The sequence below is a fragment of the Coregonus lavaretus genome (genome assembly GCF_964263955.1).
Source record: "Coregonus lavaretus genome assembly, chromosome: 12".
Lineage (NCBI taxonomy): Eukaryota > Metazoa > Chordata > Actinopteri > Salmoniformes > Salmonidae > Coregonus > Coregonus lavaretus.
In genome coordinates, this window is record NC_139999.1 from 18,460,695 (window position 1) to 18,483,271 (window position 22,577).

A 22,577-nucleotide genomic window follows, 5' to 3' on the forward strand; every position below is an offset into this window, starting at 1 on the left:
ATGTCAAGATCGCTAACAGTTTTACATGTGAAAAACATTACAGCTTCAAGTCTTTTTGGGTATGACGCGACAAGCTTGGCACACCTATTAAGCTCTGTCAGGTTGGATGGGGAGCGTCGCTGCACAGCTATTTCCAGGTCTCTCTAGAGATGTTCGATCGGGTTCAAGTCCGGGCTCTGGATGGGCCACTTAAGGACATTCAGATACTTGTTCCGAAGCCACTCCTGCGTTGTCTTGGCTGTGTGCTTAGGGTCATTGTCCTGTTGGAAGGTAAACCTTCGCCCCAGTCTGAGGTCCTGAGTGCTCTGGAGCAGGTTATCATCAAGGATCTCTCTGTACGTTGCTCCGTTCATCTTTCCCTCGATCCTGACTATTCTCCCAGTCCCTGCCTCTGAAAAACATCCCCACAGCATGATGCTGCCACCACCATGCTTCACCGTAGGGATGGTGCCAGGTTTCCTCCAGACGTGACGCTCGGCATTCAGGCCAAAGAGTTCACTCTTGGTTTCATCAGACCAGAGAATCTTGTTTGAGAGTCCTTTAGGTGCCTTTTGGCAAACTCCAAGCGGGCTGTCATGTGCCTTTTACTGAGGAACTCTGGAGCTCTGTCAGTGACCATCACCTCCCTGACCAAAGCCCTTCTCCCCTGATTGCTCAGTTTGGCTGGGGAGCCAGCTCTAGGAAGAGTCTTGGTGGTTCCAAACTTCTTCCATTTAAAAATTATGGAGGCCACTGTGTTCTTGGGGACATTCAATGCTGCACAAATGTTTTGGTACCCTTCCCAAGATCTGTGCCTCAACACAATCCTGTCTCGGAGCTCTACGGACAATTCCTTCGACCTCATGGCTTGATTTTTGCTCTGACATGCACTGTCAACTGTGGGACCTTATATAGACAGGTGTGTGCCTTTCCAAATCATGTCCAATCAATTGAATTTACCACAGGTGGACTCCAATCAAGTTGTAGAAACAGCTCAAGGATGATCAATGGAAACAGGATGCACCTGAGCTCAATTTTGAGTCTCATAGCAAAGGGTCTGAATACTTATGTAAGGTATTCCTGTTTTTTATTTTCAATAAATTTGCAAAAATTTATAAAAACCTGTTTTTGCTTTGTCGTTATGGGGTATTGTGTGTATACCCCATAATGAGTACATTTTTTTTATGAGGACATTTTTATTTATTTAATCCATTTTAGAATAAGGCTGTAAAGTAACAAAATGAGGAAAAAGTAAAGGGGTCTAAATACTTTCTGAATGCACTGTATGCACAAAAGTATGTGGACACCCCTTCAAATTAGTAGATTTGGCTATTTCAGCCACACCCGTTGCTGACAGGTGTTTAAAATTGAGCACACAGCCATGCAATCTCCATAGACAGACATTGGCAGTAGAATGGCTTTACTGAAGAGCTCAGTGACTTTCAACGTGGCACCGTCATAGGATGCCACCTTTCCAACAAGTCAGTTCGTCAAATGTCTGCCCTGCTAGAGCTGCCCCGGTCAACTGTAAGTGCTGTTATTGTGAAGTGGAAACATCTAGGAGGCTCAGCCACAAAGTGGTAGGCCACACAAGCTCACAAAATGAGACCGCCGAGTGTAGAAGTGCGTAAAAATCGTCTGACCTCGGTTGCAACACTCACTACAGAGTTCCAAACTGCCTCTGGAAGCAACGTCAGCACAATAACTGTTCTTCGGGACCTTCATGAAATCGGTTTCCATGGCCAAGCAGCCGCACAGAAGCCTAAGATCACCATGCTCAATGCCAAGCGTCAGCTGGAGAGGTGTGAAGCTCGCCGCCATTGGACTCTGGAGCAGTGGTAACGCATTCTCTGGAGTGATGAATCACGCTTCACCATCTGGCAGGCCTTGGTTTTAAGATTTAGCTTATGCTATAATCATACTGCAGTGCGTGATACTATATCTTTTGAAAGTTAACAAACAGTCAAATACATTCTCTACATGTATACTGTAGCTAGCTAAGAGCTGACAGAACATAATTTAATGAAATCCTAGAGAAAATAATTTGTTGAATCATTATAGATACTGTACATTATATATACTATAGTTTCAGATGAGAATGCACTTGTATAAATATGTATTGAATGTGTATTTCCTGCACATGGAGAGAAGAATCACTGTATGATATGAGACCCAACGTTGAACCGACAGAAGTTCTCAGTCAGATAAAGAGGAAAAGGAGAGGCATGCAGGTTGAGTTGGGTGTGATGAAGCCAGGTTTCACAGTGGCAGCAGCATTAGCACACAGACAGGCAGTATGGTGGAGAGAGAGTTTCTTCATCTCCTCCTTCTACTGTAAAACCCAGGGTTCTGCCCTGCGGGGTGTTACCCTCCCCGGCACCTAGGCACATTTTTGACAATGTGCGCTTGTCTTAGAAATTCCCATCCGGGAATATGTAGCTTGGGGGGAAAAATTTACTTTATGATGTATATTTCCCTCGTTTTATTTGTCTTGGATTCATTTTGTGTGCAAGAAGTGGGACTGTTGTGTGACTTTTTCAACTGTGTTGCTACTTTCCGCAGAAATCCAGCTCATCTTTGGATGGGTGTTTTATGGTTGTTCTTCCCATTAATTCATTACAACAACAAAGTCTCATTAGCTAATGACCACTGTGTGCAGTCATAAAGACAGATAGATATGCAATTTAAGAGTAAGGAAAGGATGTTATCCATATGGTATGTACACCATTACTACATGTTCAGTGAGCTATGTCTCTTTTACTTTATGGTGTTCATACAATGTGATTCACATATTAAAGAAGTGCTGGGTTTTCTCCATATTTCTCCAGTGTTCTACAAATCTAGTAGAACACTGGCCTCTAGTGGAAGCCTTTCTCAATAACAGTAATAATATCCTGATGGACTCTTTAAAATACATATATAATTTGGTGTGTGCTTATATTTCCAATTCACACATGCATATACATACACAAGTGTACGTGTGTGAATTGGAAATGTGTTTTTTGCATATTCCAACTGCATATTCTAACTCATGAGGGTTTACCAGTGATGGTTTACACGAGTCTCAGTTGTCTCTGATCTACTGTAAGTGTACAGTGACAATGGGTGAAACCACCACATGTGAAGAAGCTAATGTAGAAAATGTTAAAACTTTAATTACATAAATGAATATCTTATCATATTGGATTTTTACATAAATGCGCGATAAGATATTGGATTTTTACATAAATAGTGGTCTAAGGCACTGCATCGCAGCGCCAGCTGTGCCACTAGAGATCCTGGTTCGAAACCAGGCTCTGTCGTAGCCGGCCGCGACCGGGAGACCCATGGGGCGGCGCACAATTGGCCCAGCGTTGTCCAGGGTAGGGGAGGGAATGGCCGGCAGGGATGTAGCTCAGTTGGTAGAGCATGGCGTTTGCATGCCAGGGTTGTGGGTTCGATTCCCACGGGGGGTCAGTATGAAAAAATAAATAAATAATGTATGCACTAACTGTAAGTCGCTCTGGATAAGAGCGTCTGCTAAATGACTAAAATGTAAATGTAAATGTAAATTTTACTAAAATCTCAAGAACAAGAGTCTATAAACAAATAAATATGTTAATTTATTACACTATCTAAAACACATTGTGCATGAAATAAAAGTAACAGAATAATGACAGATCACTGATAAAACATTAGGGTACATTTTGTTTGATAAAAGTATGATCCAAAATATACAGTATAATTACTACATCTCAAGAAAATTCAGAGAAAACATATAGACATTACATCCGTTCTTATTTACAAAAAGCTTTGCCAGGTAATATACTATAATGTGAGTGGGGGAGGAACGTTCAAGTCCCTTACACTTTGTGCATTGCAACTGCCTCCTCTCGACACTAGGTAGTAAAAGAAAAGTCATTTTCTCCAGGATAACCGACAACCTTTAGTTTGACCTTCTAACTGAGCTCCTTGTGCTCATAGCACCAAGCCATACTACATGCACCTTTCCTGATGTGACATCAGGAGGACACTGAGCGTGTGTCTTCAGTGTCTGAAGAATCACACTCGTCTGCGGACTCGGTGAGGGCGGGGTAGGGGCGTGGTTGGTCCAGATTGACGTAGGTGACCTTGAGGCTGATGTAGTGCTCCCCCTCAAGGCCAGACAGGATGGTCAGGACAGCAGACACCAGCGTGGCGAAGCTGGGCCTCATCTCTGGGTCTGGGTCCCAGCACTGCAGCATGATGGCATACCTGGAAAGTTACATATAGCACTTAGTATGGTGCTTTCTTCTAACAATAGAATACAAAATGCTTAACTGAAATAAAACAGTATTGTGCAGGCTATGTACTTATTTCAACTTACGGACCGAAATGATTAAGCAAAAGCGATATGGAGGTGATTTTATGGCTTTTACATTTTGATGTGTTTTTTCCCCACACAGAAAAGTCAGCCATTATGTTTTGTTCTCCTTCTCTACTGTTGTTTTCTCAATTGTTAATCTGTATTTCAACACTTCCTATTTGTCACTGGGAGAGGGGACACATTAGATTAGACTGTAGGATTTATCATTGATAATGGGATGAGGACACAGGGAAAAACATGTTGACGTTCAGATGTAATCTCACTCCAGTGAATGTTGTGTGTTTGTGTTTGTGTGTGTGTGTGTGCATGTACGCCTGCACGTGCATGCGTGTGCGTATGAGGATATCTTTGAAGTGAAGCATAGTGATGATCATTAACTCCTAGACAACATTGCTTAACAATATTTGGATATGTGTGTGGTGGACATTTACAGGTTTAACACTGCAGGTTGACCTTTCCAACATCCTGTAATTACTGGCTATACTTTCCTGTTCCTTTGTTGCAACTGAAGAGGTGGGAAATTCATCCATAACTTTCAGATTTTTTGAAGCATCTCCGTTACTGTCTAACCAGATTTACTATAGACATATCATTGGTTTACTTTGAAAAGGGCTTCTCTTTTTCTTTTGAGTTCTACTATGAGGCATTTTCAACAAAATGGAGTGTTACTAGACTATCATTACCACTACTTACAAAGGGTCAGGACAGAACTGTGGTTGGGGGAGTCTCCTGCCTTTCAGGAGGTAATGTGTGATGTCATAGGGGTCCACCTCTGGGTAGGGGCTTGCTCCTCTGGTTAACATCTCCCACATCAACACGCCAAAGGACCACTGTAATAGGAGGTTATGATAGGAAACTTAGCATGGTGAGAAAGGATTTGGGGGTAATATAAAGTTATTTCTGAATAGTAACACTGTAATTAATCAAGTAACAACATTGTCAGTCCTAATTCCACAAATGCTGCCTAATTCTTATTATGTTATCAGAAAGTAATTCCTTCACATACTACGTCTGACTTAGCAGTGAATTTCTGTGTCTGTAGGCTCTCGATGGCCATCCACTTGACTGGTAGCTTGGCCTTCCTGTGGTCCTGAACACTGTAGTACTCCTTATCAAACACATCCCTGGCCATGCCGAAGTCTGCCACCTTCACTGTGTACGACTCATCCAGCCTGCACAGACAATAGTAAGGGCAAACATAAGGGTCACAGATTGGTGATCTGTGAAAGCAAGCCTGCAACTATAGTACAGTAGCATTGCTAAGTAAAATAAAATCAGTTTGCTTATGTCAGGACTAACGTAAAGTTTAAATTGGCGACTAGCCCCAGTTACAGAGAAATTAACTGATTGCTCAACCCTGACTTACATGCAGTTGCGTGCTGCGAGGTCTCTGTGCACAAACTTCATATGTGCTAAGTACTCCATCCCCTTGGCAACCTGAAGCCCAAAGCCAATCAGGTCCTTCACTGTGGGGTTCTATAGGAAGAATCAATACCACACAATAATGATGTCTGTCACATAAGCCTTGAGATATATCACTGAGGTGTTAAGGGGATCCCTTGTATGTATGCTGATCGAAGCCAAGAGGTGGTAGTATTGTAGCTACAGTTTTGGCACTGTCTTCCTCACCCTTTTCTCACAGCGTATGAAGTGGCGGAGGTCCCCGTGCTTCATATAAGGTAGTACCACCAGGGGGAGCCCCTCCTGAGGCAACAGGATGCCCAGCAGAGAGAGAACGTTGGTGTGATGGAACCCCTTCATCAGGATACCCTCCTTCAGAAACTGCTCTACCTCTTCTACATCTGTTATCCCTGATATGGCACACACACACACGCATGACACACACACACACACACACACACACAAATGCATGCTCATATGCAGGGCACACACACACACACAAACACACATTAATGTAAAAACTGCTTATGAACAGTCAACACTTACAGATAAAGCTTAAAAACCCTAAACAAACCACATTAAACCTAGTGTACATGTTTAATTATCCCTGCATATGAGCAGGATTGTTCCATGTTTACCCAGCTGGTCACATGTACAGGTGACTAATGCTCAGTCCACCTGGTTCAGCTCTAGAACATTGTGAATCAGGAAGGAGGTGCTCACTGTTCAATGACTTGACAGCACAGTGGATTTCTCTGTTGTTGTGGTCCGTGAAGTAGCCATGGTAAACTGTGCCAAAATGACCTGGGGGAGATAAGAGAACATTATCATCAGAACAAAATTCAACGACATACAGTATATCACATCATGGGTGTAAATCCCTATTGTGATCCATGAACTTTAAAATCGGCAATTTGATTTATATGCTATAATAACACCCTCTTATACATCACTAGAGACGGTATGGGAGTAGTAGCATATGTGCATTTGATTGTTGTCAAAAAAATAATAATTAAAAAGCACTCTCTGTGTGCTATACACACTGTAATGTGACTGACCCTTGCCAATGATCTGGTGGTGCTGGACGATGAGCATGTCTGCTGGGATCAGCACGTCCTTCACCTCCTCCAGGAGCTCTGGTCTAAAGCTGGAGATGGAGATCTTCTCAGGGGGCATGAGGGGGGTGAGGGTGGGGTCCATGATGCCTGCAGCGTAGGCCGGGCTGGGGAACACCACTGGGCTTCCCAGAGCCGAACTTGGCCTCTGAGGCAAGACTACTAGAGTGGGGAGGGGCAAGGTCAGTAGAGTTCCTTCAGCACGTGTAGATAATTCATTTATGTCAGTATATGTAGATTTCAACCACTGTTGTTGAAACCTAAGAAAAGAAATTGAACAAGAAACAAAATGGACTGATAGATTCCCTATGTGAAATGTTATATTGGCCAATTACAGTCTCACCTCTTCTGTAGTCCCCTACAGGTGACAGTTCCACACTATTGCTGCCGGAGCGGTTGTGGTTATGGGCCAAACGGGTCTCCACCTGAGAGGCTGGAAATGTCACAAGAGTTTTCAATCATAAACCACAGGAGTAGGGAACCGCATCAAAAGTCAACAAGACAATGTTAGCTACCACTGTCACTGTGCATGGCTGTTGATGTCCTACTTAAACCAGTTCCATTACCAGTTATTGGGGTTGTGTAAGATGGCCTGATTAAAGTCCAGACAGGGAAACCCACCTTTCTTCTGCTTCCTCAGGTGCTTCATGACTACAAAGGCCAGCACGGCCCCTGCCACCAGGGCCCCCAGTATCCCCAGTACGATGCCCACCATGTAGTGGTTACTGACCAGGACCACTGCCCCAACATTGTGAACCTGCCCATTGATGGAGATCTGGGGGAGGAGAGACAGTGGGTCAGACCAAGACTGCTGCCAGAGATTACGGTCTTGTTTTCCTGTAACTTCACCACACATTTAGGGAAAACAACCAAGTGGAGCCCAATAGTAGGATGTTTATGGCTTGAATCTATGTAAAGCTGTTCAATGGACAACATAGTGTCCAGTTACTAACTTACCTTCACAGGCAGTCCTTCACTGATGGTTACGTTTCTAGGGATCCTGCAGGTAATTTCATTGTCCAGAACTTTCGCGTCACAATCTACTCCTCCCACTGTCATAGTGATTGTCATGCAGGAACTCACAAGGTTCAGTTTCTGGTGCTGTGAGGGGGAAGAAAAAGAGACTTCTGAGTTTTTCTTCTTGAAAAGGTTTAAACAGTATGCAAGCAATAAAAACTATATTCTTACTCCTTCTGATAGTAAGTGGCAGTCAAATAGACATGACACCATTAACATTTTGTTGTTATGGTACCGTTGCACTTACATGTAGTGACACTTCATCTTGTCCAGGGTACAGCCTAAGTACATGGCCCTCAGTTTCAAAGGGTATGGGCTCGCCATAGGGGTGGTAGAAGAACTCTCCATTCCACAGTCCAACAGCTCCATCCATGTCAAAGGAGAGCTCCCCTTCCTCTGTCTCTTCCCGGGGGAAAGCAGGGGTTATACACTCCATTCGTGTGGGCAACGATTTGCCTTTGCACTCCTGGAGGGAATTATAAAATAGCTGTATGCATATGATTATATTATGTATACATAGAGCTAAAAAAAAATATCTCTATCATGTACACAGTATGTGGTTGTATAATCTTACAACGAGATCTTACTCTGGTGACAGGCTTCAGGTGGCTCTCTTTGGGCCTAAAGCGGATGATGGTCCTGTATACAGAGTCCAAGTTCTTCCCTTCAATGATTATCTTTGACCCCCTGGAGTCGACAGAGAAAAATAATGGAGAGTGAAGAGAGAATAATTTTTAGCAGATTCTACAGAGACCCAGCAGGAGGACTTAGATCGATCCACTTTGTCTTTTATTTATTTTATTAACTTTTTATTTAACCTTTATTTAACTAGGCAAGTCAGTTAAGAACAAATTCCTATTTACAATGACTGCCTACACCGGCCAAACCCGGACGACGCTGGGCCAATCACGGCCGGATTGTGATACAGCCTGGAATCGAACCAGGGTCTGTAGTGACGCCTCTAGCACTGAGATGCAGTGCCTTAGACCGCTGTGCCACTCGGCAGCCAATCTTTTGGTTGAGATGGTGACACATTCCATATATTGAAGAAGCCTCACTGGCTTGGCCTACCTGTCAAAACTGCAGTCTGGGAGGACGTCTGTGACCTCTGGGTTCTCTTTGTAGTAGAAGACCTTGGTGGTGAGGATGGGGGACTTGTCTATGAACACACTGAGGGGGACGTCCCTCACCTCCGAGATGGGCTGAGACAGACAGATGATGGAGGACATGTTCCCTCTGGGCGCTGTGACACTGGAGACAGGTGGAGTAGGGAGGAAGTCCAGGGTTAGTACTCCTACAAGCTATACTGTAGGATTTAGGTTCACCTCACTCTACATGTGGCTTTCTGTGTTAATCACATTTGACACATTAAAAAGTTCAACATACTACTTAAAAGATATACCGGTCGTATATTTGAAATAAATATAATATCCTCCTCAGTGAGTTAGTCATCAAAACTACTAGTTTTTTTTATTCACTCTCTGTAATTGAAAGGTGTATTTTTTTAAGTAGTCCGAGCACAGTCAGATCGCAATCAGTTTCTAATACTGACATTACTGTACAAACAAATGCTGGGATAAGCATGGGGCTCACACAGGTAAATAGTAGATAGTGAATGATGTCATAAACTCTTTAAAAAAAGGTGCCATCTAGAACCTAAAATGGTTTTTCAGCTGTCCCCATAGGAGAACCCTTTGAAGAACCATTTTTGGTTCCAGGTAGAACCCTTTTGGCTTCCGTGTAGAATGCTTTCCACAGAGGGTTCTACATGGAACCCAAAAGAGTTCTACCTGAAACCAAAAAAGGTTCTACCTGGAACCAAAAAAGATTATCCTATGGGAACAGCCAAATAACAATTTGGAAGCCTTTTTTTGTGTACAGTCAGGTATTTTAGGTACAGGTTAGAGAAAACAGGCTTTGGGTGAAACCATCACAGGAGAGACATAATGACATAACCAGTAACTGCATCTTCCCACCTGGTGATTGGGCAGGGCTCTCCGTTCAGAGTGACCCTTCTGGTCTTCCCAGCATCCAGGTGAGGCCCAGTCACAGTGATCAGAGTTCCCCCAACACGAGGCCCGTAGTTCGGCTGGATCTCTGTGATGTTGGGAATCTGCCATTGGGCGCAAAATGTCACCAATTTAATCATAAGGCCATTCATAAAGTACCCCTGAAAGAGTGATGGTGACTTTGTATGTACAACCGAGGATACTTCCAAACTCACTTGATATTTACAATATTATACATTTTTTACATTTACATTTTAGTCATTTAGCAGACGCTCTTATCCAGAGCGACTTACAGTTAGTGAGTGCATACATTTTATTTATTTTTTAATTTTTTATACTGGCCTCCCATGGGAACAACATAACAATAATAACATGTCCTTTACAAATCAGACAAAAATAATCCATGACAAAGACAAACCTGCAGTAGGTGGAGACTGAACTACATTAATACTCTGTAATTCATATTACTTTGTAATAATGTGTAATTCACTGTCCTGTGTCTGCTAATCAGTGTAACTGTTGCCAGACAAGACCTGGCAAGGCCAGCTGCTAGATACAGGTAGTTCTAAACATTACATTAGAATGTGTAGTCAGTAGTCACGTTAATGCAGGTTTGTCCCTGGCCTAGCTGATGTTTAATAAATGAAGATGTAAAAAAAAAAATGTACACACGGTGAGAGGCAGATTGGGAAGCCCACGTACCCCGATGATGGCATTGAGCTCAGTCATGGTGACCTGTTAATATCTTGTGATATATTATTGCATGTATTATTGTTACATGCAATAATATATTTTATTATTAACTGAGGCATAATCAAATGAATCACCCAACTACAACTAAGCAGTTAAATCAATGGTATGTTCAAATTACCACAAAGGTAAATCCTGGCATCTCTGCTTTCCCGTCGATGGAGTAGCGGCCGTCCACCTTCCCCTCTTGCACCTCCACAGTGATGTTAACTGGTTTGGACAGCTCAATGGCCCCAGAGCGAATCTTACACACCAGGCTAAGGAGCGGCACAACAACAGGCTCATCAACATGTCAGTGTCAAACTAACATTGACGCAGCAGAAATCACCATGAGACATAAACCCATTTCAGTTGAATTAAAATCTATGTTGCATTACTGGCCCATAATATTTGAGTAAAACCTAGCTACACATAATAAACCTACCATATACACTGAGTATACAAAACATTAAGAACTCTTATCATGACATAGACTGACCAGGTGAATCCAGGTGAAAGCTATGATCACTTATTGATGTCACTTGTTAAATCCACTTCAATCAGTGTAGATGACGCCTTGAGACAATTGAGACATGGATTGTGTATGTGTGCCATTCAGAGGGTAAATGGGCAAGACAAATAATTTAAGTGCCCTTTGAACAGGGTATGGTAGTAGGTGCCTGGCGCACTGCATTGTGTCAAGAACTGCAATGCATCCCGTGTGTATCAAGAATGGTCCACCACCCAAAGGACAGCCAGCCAACTTGACACAACTGTGGGAAGCATTGGAGTCAACGTGTGCCAGCATCCCTGTAAAACGCTTTCGACACCTTGTAAAGTCCATGCCCCGACGAATTGAGGTTGTTCTGAGGGCAAAAACGGGGGTGCAACTCAATATTAGGAAGGTGTTCCTAATGTTTGGTATGCTCAGTGTATGTCAATATTGCTTATATGATCCACTGTGTATCTCTGTCATTGTGAGTGGTACTCACTGAGTGTTCAAACTTGCATAGCCCAGGGCTAAGAGAGTATCCACACTTAAACATTCTAAAGTGGGCTAGCACCAACCTTGGCCCAGGACTAGCTGGCCCTGCTCTGGAGCAGTGTTAGCAACGACTTTTTGGGGCTAGCCAATCACAGAGTTCCACTGTTACCTAATTTGAATATTCTACTCCAGAAAAGTGACAGTTGGTTTCGGTTAGCCCTGCTTGTGTGAACACAGGCTAAGTTAACCCAGGGCCAGTATTAGCCTGGGGCTAAGGAAAGCCCTGGGCGAAGAACAATGCAGTGTGAAAAAGCCTACTGTGTGTTGTTGCTCCTCAGTGGCAGCACAGCGCATGCTGTCTGTCCCAGTCTGACCAGGTGGGTTCTGGAGCTGATGGCAGGCCTCAGGGGAGACTGGAACTCCCAGCCACACAGAGTCAGCTCTGACTGACCATCAGGGGGAGCCATCTTGGGGAAGAACTAAACCAAACAGGAACATGGTATTGGTGGGTAGCTAATTGCTCCAATCTAAACTGCATTAAACAAACACATCCCTCTCCCCAGTTCTTCTCACCCCGGTGATTCCAGGGGGGCAAGACTCATTCCTCCAGCGGCCACTGCACTCCTCCTCCCAGGAGCACTCTCCAGAGCACCAGCCACAGCCCATGAACTCAGGGGCCATCAGGCACATTGCACAGGTCATGAAGTGCTGGCAGCCTGGCCCCCTCTGTGGCACCTGGATCACCTGCCAGCCAAAGAGAGATTTGATTAACTTTGATTCAATCAAAGAGTCACTTTGATTGCTGTGTGTTTGCTACCTGTAACTGATTTTGAACAGGCTTTTCCATACCTTGTCTCCAACCACAAACAGTAGAGATTCTGACGAGTACACAGCAGCAATGGAGGAGACCCTCTGGTTCTCTACCAAGGTGTAATTGGCAAAGATAGTAGGGCTTGATCTTCTCAAAACAAGCTGCCAAAAGACAGAGCAGATCGTTAGTAATCTATCAAAGAAGGGCAGGACTGTGTTCACATTTTTCATTTAACTCCATCTTGGATTAGATCAAATGGATCAGGATCACACTATTGTGAGCTCTCTGTCCCCCTCCATACCTGCAGGAGCCGTCCAGTGGAGGTGCCAATGTGAGCCACGGTCTTGTTCTCGATGGTGGTGACCAGCAGTGAGGTGAGCAGGATGTCATTCATCTGCTTGTTGAAGAGGTCCACTCTGTAGTAAGGCTTAGACACCATGGTGGGGTGGTCCCTGCAGGTGGCGTTGTTCTCCATGCTCTAGTCACAGGGAGATAGGCCATAGTAGATAGGGAGATGATGTATGTTTTTAGTAGGGCCAGGAGTTTTTTCTGACCACGGGCCCAGACCAGGAAAACATTTTGGGTCCTAGTTATAGCCCATAACAAGGGCCCAGAGTTTTTCATGGTCAGGAAACCATGAGTAGTATGAATCTATCAGAATCATTCTGGGCTGCAAACAGAGGACACTAAGGGGTATGAAGGACACTGCGTAAATAAATCTACTTGTGCTCTTCAAATAATAACATTAAAAACTACATACACAATATTTAGATAACAAAAAAAGGTGTTATTTAGAACCTTAAAGGGTTCTTCGGCTGTCCCCATAGGAGTACCCTTTGAAGAACCCTTTTTGGTTCCAGGTAGAACCGTTTTGGTTTCAGGTAGAACCCTTTTGGGTTCCATGTAGAACCCTTTCTACAGAGTGTTCTAGATGGAACACAAAAAGGTTCTACCTGGAACCAAAAAGGGTTCTACCAGAAACCAAAACTGTTCTACCTGGAACCGAATAATACTTTTGGAACCCTTCTTTCTGAGAGTGTAAATAACAGAAAGCAGAAAAATAATTACAGTATCATGATCCATGTACAAATTGTGTTCACATTTCTGATGCTATTATTATGTCAGTTCTATTCTGTGCATCTTTATTGATTCATTTTGCCCACCTTCCTCATGGGTTCAGAAAACCTTGGTTCTGCTTCAGCTTCCTGAATGAACCACAATGGTGTCTGGCCTCAGAGGCCAAAGACCCACAGTGATTCATAGCTCTCACTACTCCTTCTAGTGATCATTCTGACGTGGTACAATTAAACCTATTATTTGATCCATCTAAAGAGGTACAAATAACATGATAAAGAAGCAATCATTGTCTCAGATTTCAAGTTACAACAGTCATGAATATGCACACAAGCTGTTGTGCAAATTAGGAATTCTCCAAAAATGCAGTTGAATGAAAAACTAGAAGAACAAGGATATAGCCTAGGAACTGTATATGCTCATTAGTTCATCAGAACTGCTTGTGGTGTTTGGGAATCAGAATCTGTTCTACTGACACAAAATTGAATATGCCGTAGGATCAGAGTGTTTTTTCTGACTGTCTCTGGAACTTATTTTTTTTTAAATTGTTTTCTCCCACAATACTGTACTAGGAAAAGATTGGTTAAGGTGGGTTTGTTTCCATGGTTTCATAACATCTGGGCGTGCTGGAGGTAGAGGGCAGACAGTGTGGCAAAGACCAGACAATAATAAGCCGTCAATGCCATGGGCCAGTAAAAGTACACTGAAATAGACTTCAAATTATACAGTCAGGTCCCAAATTATTGGCACACTTGATAAAGATGAGCAAAAAATGTAATACATTTAATTATTTTTATTATTTTAACACTAATACAATTGGTCAGAGATTTTGTTTAACAACTAATAACCTCCCCTTGCGAGGATAACGACACTGAGCCTTTTTCTCAAATGTTTTATGAGATTGGAGAACACATTAGGAGGGATGTTAGACCATTCCTCCATACAGAATCTTTCCAGATCCTTGATATCCTTAGTCTGCATTTATGGACTACCCTCTTCAATTCAAAACACAGGTTTTCAATGGGGTTCAAGTCCGGAGACTGAGATGGCCATTACAAAGTGTTGATTTGTGGTCAATTTACCATTTCTTTGTGGATTTTGTTGTGGGTTTGGGGTTATTTTTCTTGCTGGAAGATCCACTTGTGGCCAAGTTTCAGCCTCCTGGCAGAGGTAACTAGATTTTTGGCTAAAATGTCCTGGTACTTGGTAAAGTTCATGATGTCATTGACCTTAACAAGGACCCCAGGACCAGTGAAAGCAAAATAGTCCCATAACATCAAAGATTCCACCACAATATTTTGCAGTAGGTATGAGGTTATTTTTTGCACATGCATCCATTTTTCGACGCCAAACCCACCACTGGTATGTGTGGACAAAGAGCTCTGCTTTCAAGTCATCTGACCACATAACAAAATATACCCACTTCAATAATACCTACTACACAACAGATAATGACACTAAAAGGAAGTGTAGTTGTTCTTGTGAGAAGCAGGGTTATTGGTATCAGCTGTGAGCTACTGTTGGAGAGGGAGGGGCCAGGATTTTAGATTCCTGTAAATTCCAGCTGGCAGGCCACTCCTGCCCTGAATTGTGAAAACACACAGGAACAGAAAAGTACTGTAAAACATGGTAGAGGTAGCCTCAGTTACCTTCACCTGGAATTGCAATTTTGCATAATGAGAATCTAATGAAGGATTATCATTAATCTACCCATTTAATGCTAAGTGTGACTAATAGTGGAGAAAACTACACTATCAACATGTTTGGTCTTGAGCTGCTCTTAGTTTTCAGCTAACGACATCTGACGTCATTCCATAATAGTTCATCTCCAGGTCAAATCTGCCTGAAAGCCACATCCATTTTTCCTCCCACAAGTTTCATGACACTTGGATTAACATATAAACTATGTTTGTTAATTCCCTAATCCCTACGCAATAATATTTCAATGATATATCGATGTTCCGTGAGCACAGGAGTTCATTGGCAAGTTCTTAATTTGGCATAACACTTTGTTTATGAATCTGGCAAATACTTAACATTTCAAGCAGTCATCCATCTTCAATATAATTGGAACCCCTAAATTGAGGCAATAGTTATCTGATGCACATAATGTGTCCAAAAGTCAAACTCTTTAACGGCCTTACAGGAACATTCCACATTCAAGGAAGTTCATGGCCCGGCTTCCCCCAAAAATGTACCAATAATTTTTATTTATTTAATTTATCTTTCGTCTCTCTGTGTTTCATAATTTTCCTTCAGTTCGCAGGAGGCTGAATGTATCTCACCGGAGAAAGCATTCGAGTGAGCGAAAGAGCACCCCTCTGTCTCAGTATGTGTAGGCCATCTATCTGATGCTGTTTGGCCAAAAAGAGTATGACATTGTTGCCCCCATAGCATTGAATGCAAGGGAAGCCAGCGAGCATTTGGCCTCCCTTGATAATAATTTTTTTAAAGAATAGCAAATCAGCATTGAGCTAAACTGGCGCAACAAAAAAAAGTGTCAAGGGAAGACAGCTTGGATTTGGCTTCACACCAATCACAAGCCAAACGTAATTTACAGAAAAAACTGCAATTGTTCAACTCAGTTCAATATGTAGCTAGATGTAGTAGGCTAATGTTAAACTAGCTGGCCTGGCGCATCGTTGCCCATGAAAGGAAGTTAGGCTAGCGAGCAAGGATTTTAACCAGGTAGCCTAGGACAACAAAAACTAAAAGCGTGTACTGTATGACAAAGTCATGAAAGAGAGGAGGATGGCATTGGCATTTCTGAGTGAGTCAACATGTTTTTTTCTACTTGCACGCACGCACGCACGCACGCACTTTCTATTCTGGTTAGAGCCAGTTTGTGCTGTTCTGTGAAGGGAGTAGTACACAGCGTTGTACGAGATCTTCAGTTTCTTGGCAATTTCTCGCATGGAATAGCCTTCATTTCTCAGAACAAGAATAGACTGACGAGTTTCAGAAGAAAGTTATTTGTTTCTGGCCATTTTGAGCCTGTAATCGAACCCACAATTGCTGATGCTCTAGATACTCAACTAGTCTCAAGAAGGCCAGTTGTATTGCTTCTTTAATCAGCACAACAGTTTTCAGCTGTGCTAACATAATTGCAAAATAGTTTTATAATGATCAATTAGCCTTTTAAAATTATAAACTTGGATTAGCAAACACAACGTGCCATTGGAACACAGGACTGATGGTTGCTGATAATGGGCCTCTGTACGCCTATGTAGATATTCCATAAAAAAATCAGCCGTTTCCAGCTACAATAGCCATTTACAACATTAACAATGTCTACACTGTATGTCTGATCAATTTGATGTTATTTTAATGGACAACAAAATTGCTTTTTCTTTCGAAAACAAGGACATTTCTAAGTGACCCCAAACTTTTGAATGGTAGTCTTTGTTGATTTGTTTAACACTTTTCTGGTTAGTACATGATTCCATATGTGTTATTTCATAGTTTTGATATCTTCAGTATTATTCTACAATGTAAAAAATAGTACAAATTAAGAAAAACCCTTGAATGAGTAGGTGTGTCCAAACTTTTGACTGGTACTGTATATCACGGTGACAAAGGATATGAACTAACAGGTTATAGAGCAAACAACGCAATTATCACAACACATAGGTTGTAATATGGCTTTTTTTCCTGGCTTGGCTTCCTCAGTAATGTTACCCATGCACCGCTACTGCACAAAACATTGTATTTTACCCAATTTAACAAAAGAATGTCAGAACCAGAGATCTGTAGAGGTCTGGGAATGTTTACGGAGTTAAATGAGATGTCATAATGACACTCACTGGCACGTTTTCAGCTATGCCTATTTGCTGATATTCTTAGTCTTACGCAATAAAAAATATATATATATATAAAACAATCAAAAATGTTGTTTAATTTCCAGATTAATGAGGCATCAAATTCATTTGACTGACAATAGAACATTGCCAAAGGCACTGTTAAAGTTCATGTGCCATGAGAGATTTATTCAAAGACACATATCTGGAAACAAGTTTAAAAGCTAACTAACTCCCAAATACGTTGGCCTCTGTCCAAAATCCGGTTCCTTTTCAGCTGTTTTCTTGTGTTGGAATAATGGTGTGTCCTTTTTCCATAAAGCAGTTTTCCATCCTAAAAAAAAGCTTCCGGACAAATTGATTGCTCCCAAGAAGAGTCAAGGAGTCAGGAGTAAGGTTGCAAAGCTACCGGTAGTTTACGAAAGTTACCAGAATCTTCAGTTATTTTGGTAATGAACAGAAAATCTATGGCAATATATGGTAACTTTTGTAATTTATACTTGAATAACTTACAAAATATATATATTCATATATAGTATTCATTTGTTATATCGGTGTCCATATTGTCCATGAGTTTCTAGTAGATAGGCCATATGGTTCAAGAGAAAATAGCCTTTTTAATGAAAAAAGCATCTAATCAACAATGGCATTATTAACTCTTCAAAATATTGACTTTTTTCACAACTGCCACCGGTTTGATGCCAAAACATTAACAAAAAATACATATTGACATTGTAAAATGAACAAAAGTGTGTACAAAATATATAAAGGATATTTCATGCTGAAACCCTCATACTAAACACCAATGCTATTCACTAAGTTGAATAGACAAAATAAGACAAAATATTAGCTGACAACAGAAGAATTTTGATGAAGCCTTATGGATTTCATCTGGACATTTGTGAGATATAGTGGATCAACTACCCGAGGCAGAGCAGAAGAACTCCAACACAACATGATGCAAATCCTTTAAACTGGGCAATACATGTATGCCCAGGACAGAAAAATCGGATTTGTGAAGCAATTGCATCATGAAAAAGATCATCTGAAATTAAAATCACACAAACAGTGCATTCGGAAAGTATTCAGACCCTTTGACTTTTTCCACATTTTGTGACGTTACAGCCTTATTCTAAAATGGATTAAATCGTTTTTTCCCCTCATCAATCTATACATTATACCCCATAATGACAAAGCAAAAACAGGTTTTTAGACATTTTTGCTAATTTATAAATACAAAAAAAACGGAAATATAACATTTACATAAGTATTCAGACCCTTTACTCAGTACTTTGTTGAAGCACCTTTGGCAGCGATTACAGCCTTGAGTCTTCTTGGGTATGACGCTACAAGCTTGGCACACCTGTATTTGGGGAGTTTCTCCCATTCTTCTCTGCAGATCCTCTCAAGCTCTGTCAGGTTGGATGGGGAGCGTCGCTGCACAGCTATTTTCAGGTCTCTCCAGAGATGTTCGATCGGGTTCAAGTCCGGGCTCTGGCTGGGCCACTCAAGGACATTCAGAGACTTGTCTCGAAGCCACTACTGCGTTGTCTTGGCTATGTGCTTAGGGTCTTTGTCCTGTTGGAAGGTGAACCTTCGCCACAGTCTGAGCACTCTGGAGCAGGTTTTCATCAAGGATCTCTCTGTACTTTGCTCCGTTAATCTTTCCCTCCATCCTGACTAGTCTCCCAGACCCTGCCGCTGAAAAACATCCCCACAGCATGATGCTGCCACTAGCCCACCACCATGCTTCACCGTAGGGATGGTTGCAGGTTTCCTCCAGATGTGACGCTTGGCATTCAGGCCAAAGAGTTCAATTTTGGTTTCATCAGACCAGATAATATTGTTTCTCATGGTCTGAGAGTCCTTTAGGTGTCTTTTGGCAAACTCCAAGCGGGCTGTCATGTGCCTTTTACTGAGTAGTGGCTTCCGTCTGGCCACTCTACCATAAAGGCCTGATTGGTGGAGTGCTGCAGAGATGGTTGTCCTTCTCAAAGGTTCTCCCATCTCCACAGAGGAACTCTGGAGCTCTGTCAGAGTGACCATCGGGTTCTTGGTCACCTCCCTGACCAAGGCACCTCTCCCCCGATTGCTCCGTTTGGCCCGGGCGGCCAGCTCTAGGAAGAGTCTTGGTGGTTCCAAACTTCTTCCACTTAAGAATGATGGAGGCCACTGTGTTCTTGGGGACCTTCAATGCTGCAGACATTTTTTGGTACCCTTCCCCAGATCTGTGCCTCGACACAATCCTGTCTCGGAGTTCTACGGACAATTTCTTCGACCTCATGGCTTGGTTTTTGCTCTGACATGCACTGTCAACTGTGGGACCTTTTATAGACCGGTGTGTGCCTTTTCAAATCATGTCCAGTCAATTGAATTTACCACAGGTAAATAATAAATTTGCTAACATTTCTAAAAACCTGTTTTTGCTTTGTCATTATGGGGTATTGTGTGTAGACCGATATTTTTATTTTTATTTAATCCACTTTAGAATAAGGCTGTAACGTAACAACATGTGGAAAAGGTCAAGGGGTGTGAATACTTTCCGAATGCACTGTAGAATATACACATTATCTTATATCTTCATCTACACAGGAATGAGAGTAATTAAAATAATCTGGATTCCTGCCATAAGAGTAGTACAGAATGTTCCAGTCCTCTAGACAGCTCCCACTTGTCTCCTGGTCCACTCATTATCCTTCACACTGTTTCATACTTTTGTAAAACTGTTTTTTTATGTTATCACTGGATCACCCACTCTCGCTGACTTCACAGACATCCAAGTGTCCATCTTGCAAGTCCAGCCAGGCAAGTAAGTACGCATCTGGGCTTCCTCTCTGGGCTGCTCAAGCAGACAAACTAACTAACTCGGCCTGTCACAAATATTTGAGTGAAGTAAGCCTGTAAGCGAAAAACTCTCATGCTATATATCAGCATGAGAGTTTATATGCATTGTGGAGACATACTGAACAGACTGAGTATACATACAGTATATCACACAATTTACCAACACCTCTCTGAAGAAACCTGTGTGAGTGTTGAATGGGTGGACTGGTGAACTCACCTCATGAGGACAGCTCTCGCAGGCCTGGAAGTGGCACAGTCCCCGGGACAGCTGCTCTGGGCCAGACTTACAGCAGTCATCCACCCCGTCATCGATGGCCTTGTTCACGTTGTCCATGGGAAAGGCACAGAGGGCTGAGTCGTGCTCTGTGACCCCATTGTCATCTGTGACAGCGAACACTCCATACAGGATGTCATCTTCTTCCTCTGCCCCTAGTTCATCTGCCAGCTCCCTGCCTGCCTTCCCAAAGTGGGCTGCCTGCACCACATTGTAAACCACATCCTTAAAGGCCTCGCTCCCGCTCACCGTGTTCCTCCTCCTCCTCCGCTTGGGTTCAAAACGGCACTCCAGAACCACCTCCCGGTACCTTCTCATCTCCCACTCGCTCCTCGGCAGGCGGCCCAGCCGAGTCTGAAATGGGGAGAACTCCTGGTCAGGGCTCTCTCTCTGGACGGACAGGAAGTAGACAAACTCCTGGGTGAAGAAACTGTAGACATACTCAATGTTGTAGGTCCTGCGCAGGCTAGGCAGAACGGTCAGTCCCCGCACGTCGCTGTAGAACCCATCTTCTGTTGCCAATGGTCGGCGCACTGATATGGACTTCCTGCCATATCTCTGTGTAACACTGTCATTGACGGTGGCAGCCACAAAAAAGTATACAGTCTGCCCCTCCTCCACCATGGTGACTTTGGTGCCCAGCGGGCTGGCAAGGCAGTCAGGGCAATAGGCAGCAGAGTTAGATTCTTTTCTGAATAAACATTTTGAAGAATTCTTATTGGGTGGTTGTCCATCTGTCTTAAGTTGGTGAAAATGGCACACACCATATTGAGAACTCCCACAAGAGTATAAATACATAAAGAACGTATCCAACAACAATACCTCATTGTCTGTGTTCTCTAGGAAGCTGGGATCCTTGTCAACGTCACACAAATCGCAAATCTTACACTCAGGGCTGCCCACTGGGCCTGTAGGAAGCTCCCACACCTTCTCCAAACTCATGTTCACAGCTTCAATCACATTCTGAGATGCCACATACACTTCCTGGTACATTGAGTTGGTCACTATGTTTTGGATGGGGCTCTTTGTTTGGAAGAAGGGCATGATGTAGACCACAGAGAAGTTGACAGGGCTAGGGGCTGTGGAGGGACAGGTGTCCAACGCGGAGGCCAGGACAGTCTGGAGCCAGACACATGTCAACCACTGGGTGGCCCAGTGGACCATCTCCAATCTGGGACGCAGAGAGAAGGGAGCACTGACGTCTTTGGGTTACCTCCAGGTCTGATGGTTGGACAATGTCATCCTTATTGAGACCAGCTGCAGATCTCTGAGAAGACGAAAAATTATAAATGATTAAAGTAGTACGCCCAGACAGTCCACAAGATTGCAGTCAATATGACTCCTAAGCTGTAAACATAATGGGATTTTATCTAAAAAAAACAAAGACCTAAGTACTTTCTGGTCAAGTCAAATATGAGAGAGACAGTGATGAAGAGATGTGTGGTCATAATGAGCCAATGTTAAAAGCTTCTGCTGACTCATAGTAAATAACAGCCTAATAGGAAATGTTTAGATACCGATAGCCAAAGAGAGCTGTGTTGGTATTACACAGTATGTGTCTATGAAACCTTTTCTTAATTAACAATCTGAAGTATTTCATAAAGTGCCTGAAAATGTCATTCTCTGTCCTCACAACCTAATAATGTAAAAGCACTTGTGTCAAAAAGCATTTATCACAATTTGTTCCATGTTCTCATGCAAAGAATGTGATAGTAACTCAAACCCTCTGTCTTTCTAGTTCAATAAAGATCAATAATCCAGAATTATTCTAATTCAAGAGAATAGTAATCTCCCTGTAGGTATTAATTTTCCTAGAGGACTTTACGTTCAAATGATGAATGGGTTGAAATACATAATTGCTAATCAATACTGAACAATGTAATTACAGCTACTACTGAAGTTGACCAGAGCACTCCATGTCCCCTGGACATTGTGCATTTGAATTGTGCCTGATCCCCTTGGTTGATGTTTAACCAGACACATCACAGCCAGGTAGCACTCAGGGACCTGGGCCTCTCTACTTTGCATTCCTGTCACAACCACTACGTGCCTTTCTGGGAAAAAGATGCACACGGACTGATGGTCATACCATACGTGCCTTCTAAGTCCCACATTAACATGGGAGCTTCTCAAAAACGTGTTGTAGAATTTCAACAACAGAAGCATTATAATGAGATTAACTACCGGTATATAATAA

The 22,577-nt window shown here is 42.6% G+C and overlaps 1 protein-coding gene across 1 annotated transcript; it reads right to left on the bottom strand.

Annotated features, from left to right (window-relative positions):
• Window positions 1-3,562: 3,562 nt before the first annotated feature.
• Window positions 3,563-21,544, bottom strand: mst1rb (macrophage stimulating 1 receptor b; the record flags this gene model as incomplete). The annotated part of the gene is made up of 20 exons (XM_084173909.1): window positions 3,563-4,212; window positions 5,018-5,154; window positions 5,331-5,496; window positions 5,691-5,800; window positions 5,954-6,135; window positions 6,449-6,529; window positions 6,784-7,002; window positions 7,184-7,273; window positions 7,462-7,615; window positions 7,798-7,941; window positions 8,105-8,323; window positions 8,445-8,544; window positions 8,929-9,108; window positions 9,834-9,970; window positions 10,738-10,873; window positions 11,899-12,059; window positions 12,154-12,324; window positions 12,430-12,552; window positions 12,693-12,869; window positions 20,324-21,544. 20 exons carry the CDS (start codon window positions 21,542-21,544, stop codon window positions 3,981-3,983), a joined length of 4,140 nt encoding a protein of 1,379 aa, XP_084030035.1. The 3' UTR covers window positions 3,563-3,980.
• Window positions 21,545-22,577: the final 1,033 nt, after the last annotated feature.